Consider the following 3,471-nt stretch of genomic DNA (forward strand, 5'->3'; position numbering starts at 1 on the left):
CACACACACACACACACACACACACAAAACTATTTAGTTTTTATCTGAAATTCAACTTTAAGGGTATTCTGTATTTTTGTTTGCTAAATCTGGAAACCTACTTTTAGTTATTCATCTTTGTCAACCAAAATAAAGAGTAACTATCTATTAGATACACTGAAACCCTGATTCAAATAAAGGTTGGTTTGTGAGCCAAGGTATTCCCCTGCCTCCTCCTTTACATAAAGTGTTCACAAAATACCACTAATTTGGGAAGGCTTCCCCATATTTAAAAATAAGTAGTAGCAAAATAAACAAACATAAAAACTCAGGCTTTAAAAAAAGAAAATTACCATTAGAAAAAGTAAGAAAGAAACTGAGGGAAAAGTGGAAATAAAACCTACATAGCAGTATGAATTTGCCAGAACATTGAAAATCAAGAAATATTTCCCAACTAACTCATTCTGAGGTCATCATCACCAGACAAAAACATATCACAAAAATAAACTACAGACTAAAATATTTTACAAACATAGGTTCAAAATGTCTAAACAAAATTTCAGTGAATTGAATTCAACAGTATGCTAAATGAATGTTACATCATGACTAAATGGTATTCAACTAAGGAGTGTAAAGTTAACATTCAAAAAAAATAATGTGAAAGAGGATTCTTAGAAGATGGTGGAGTAGGAAACACCATAAATCTGTTTCCCTACCTAGACAGCATTTGCACTGGAAGAATCCATCTGCTGTAACTATTTTGGAACTCTGGAGTCTATCGAAAGCTTACAACTTCCATGGGAAGACTTGGAAAGTACAGACATACCTCAGAGATATTGAGTTATCTTTATACTATATTGTAATCTTTAAATGTGCAATAATATTATGTCTAAAAAAGGTACGTACTTTAATTAAAAAATATTGCTAAAATATGCTAACCATCTGTTGAGCCTTCAGTGAGTTGCAATCTTTTTGTTGGTGGGGTATATTCCCTCAGTATTAATGGCTGCTAACTGATCAGGGTGGTGGTTGCTGAAGGTTGAGCTGACAGTGACAATATCTTAGAATAACACAACAATGAAGTTTACAGCATTAACTGATTCTTCCTTTCACAAGCAATTTTTCTGCATCATACAATGCTGTTAGACATTTTATCCACAGTAGAACTCCTTTCAAAATTGAAGTCAATCCTCTCAAACCCTGCCATTGCTTTATTAACTAAGTTTATGTAATAGTCTAAATCCTTTGTTATCATTTCAATCAACTTCACAACATCTTCACCAGGAGTAGATTCTATCTCAGAAACCACTTTCTTTGCTTACCTGTAAGAAGCAACTCCTTATCCATTAGTTTTATTATGAGATTGGGACAACTCAGTCACGTCTTCAGGCTACATCCTCCACTGAAATGTTGAACCCCTCAAAGTCATCCGTGAAGGTTGATATCAACTTCTTCCAAATTCTTGTTAATGTTAACATTTTGACCTCTTCCCATGAATCGTGAATGGTTTTATTGGTATCTAGAATGGTGAATCCTTTCCAAAAGATTTTCAATTTACTTTGCCCAGATCTGGCAGAGTAATCACTGTCCATGACATCTATAACCTTACAGAATGTATTTTTTAAAGACTAAGTCTTGAAAGTCAAAATGACTCTTTGATCCAGGCACTGCAGAATGGATGCTGTGTTAATAGGCATGAAAACAACACTAATCTTATTATACATCTCCGTCAGAACTTTTGGGCAACCAGGTGCATTGTCAATGAGCAGTGATATTTTGAAAAGAATCTTTTATTCTGAGCAGTAGAACAGTGGGCTTAAAATATTCAGTAAACCTTGTTGTCAACAAATGTACTGTCATCCAGGCTTTGTTGCTTCATTTACAGAGCACAGACAGAGTAGATTTAACATAATTTTTAAAGGTCCTAGGATTTTCAGAATGATAAATGAAAATTGACTTAAAGTCACCAGCTATATTAGCCCCTAATAAAAGATTCAGCCTGTCTTAGAAGCTTTGATGCCAGGCATTGACTTCTCCCCTCTAGCTATGAATGTCCTAGATGGCATCTTCTTCCAATATAAGGCTTTTTCAACTACACTGAAAATCCGCTGTGTAGTATAGTTACCTTCATTAATTATCTTAGCTAGGTCTTCTGGATAACTTGCTTCACCTTCTACATCAGTAATTGTTACTTCATTCTTGCACTTTGATGTTATAGAAATGGCTTGTTTCTTTAAACCTAATGAACCAACCTCTGCTAGCTTCATATTTTCTTCTGTAGCTTCATCACCTCTCTGAGCCTTCAAAAATTAAAAAGAGTAAGGTCTTGCTCTGGATTAAGCTTTAGAAATGTTGTGGCTAGTTTGATCATCTATCCAGATCACCAAACGTTTTTCATCTCAGCAATAAGGCTGCTTCACTTTCTTATCATTCATGTGTTCATACATGGCATTTATCAGTTAAGTTCTCTGTCTTATATGGTGCAGTTTGTGGTGCCCCAAAACAATTACAATGATAACATCAAAGATCGCTAATCACAGATTACCATAACAAATATAAAATTAATGAAAATGTTTGAAATATTGTGAGAATTACCAAAAAAGTGACACAGACAGGAAGTGTGCAAATGCTGTTGGAAAAATAGCACTGACATGCTTGATGCTGGCTTGCCTCAAACCTACAGTTTGTAAAAAATGCAATATTTGAGAAGTGCAATAAAGTGCAATGCAATAAAATGAGGTATGCCTGTAAATTGTGGTTAATTTCAGTCAATTTCAGCTCTTAGCACAGTAGCAGATTTTAACAACCCTGCCCTCAGCTATGTGGCAAGAAGCTGTGAACATGTTCTCAAAGCAGCTTGTGCAAAGTTTTCAGGATCCAGGGTGGACAAAAGGACTCTGTACTACAAATATTGGGAATCTGTTCTCTGGTCCCTGATTGCTACTTCTGATCACAGAGCCATGGCCAAAAGGGTGGGCAGATATTGTTGTTGCAGCTCCCCCATTGTTGCAAGCTCCTCCTCAGAAGGTTAAAGTGACTTCTAGAGGATTTAAAGGGGCAGTGCCCTTCCCTTCTTGTTTATTTTGCTCTCTTCCCTCTTTTGGGGGTCAGATATTAGAGACTAGGTCATTCAAAAGCAATTGCATATAAGAGGAAAATTAGAAAGTTACTACACATACCCAAGGGAAAGGCTCAGAAAACACCTGAGAAGACCTTAAATTTACACCACAGACTGATCCTAAGCACAGAGATAGCCTACAGCAATCAAAAAACAGAAACAATATACAAAACACAAAACAACAAAACCTGGTAAAGGGGAAGAATCTGATTTCCAGAGTTACCACATTATTAGATTTGCACACTTATATTCATAGCAGCATTATTCACAATAGCTAAAATGCAGAAGAAAACTAAGGTTCCATTGATGGATCTAGGGATAAGCAAAATGTGGTATATTTATAAAGTGGAATAGTATTCAGTCTTAAAAAGGAA

The 3,471-nt window shown here is 35.6% G+C and overlaps 1 protein-coding gene across 1 annotated transcript in view; it reads right to left on the reverse strand.

The window, feature by feature from the left end:
- The window catches only part of CUNH1orf87 (chromosome unknown C1orf87 homolog), a 154,104-nt gene extending 151,858 nt beyond the window's left edge, over positions 1–2,246 (reverse strand). Inside the window, exon 1 of the mRNA XM_024756225.1 lies at positions 2,105–2,246. Within this exon, the coding sequence (XP_024611993.1) occupies positions 2,105–2,246 (142 nt within the window). The remainder of the gene's footprint in view (positions 1–2,104) is intronic.
- Between the last annotated feature and the right edge of the window lie 1,225 nt (positions 2,247–3,471).

The sequence above is a fragment of the Neophocaena asiaeorientalis genome, unplaced genomic scaffold (genome assembly GCF_003031525.2).
Source record: "Neophocaena asiaeorientalis asiaeorientalis breed wild unplaced genomic scaffold, Neophocaena_asiaeorientalis_V1.1 scaffold205, whole genome shotgun sequence".
NCBI classification, from domain to species: Eukaryota; Metazoa; Chordata; class Mammalia; order Artiodactyla; family Phocoenidae; genus Neophocaena; species Neophocaena asiaeorientalis.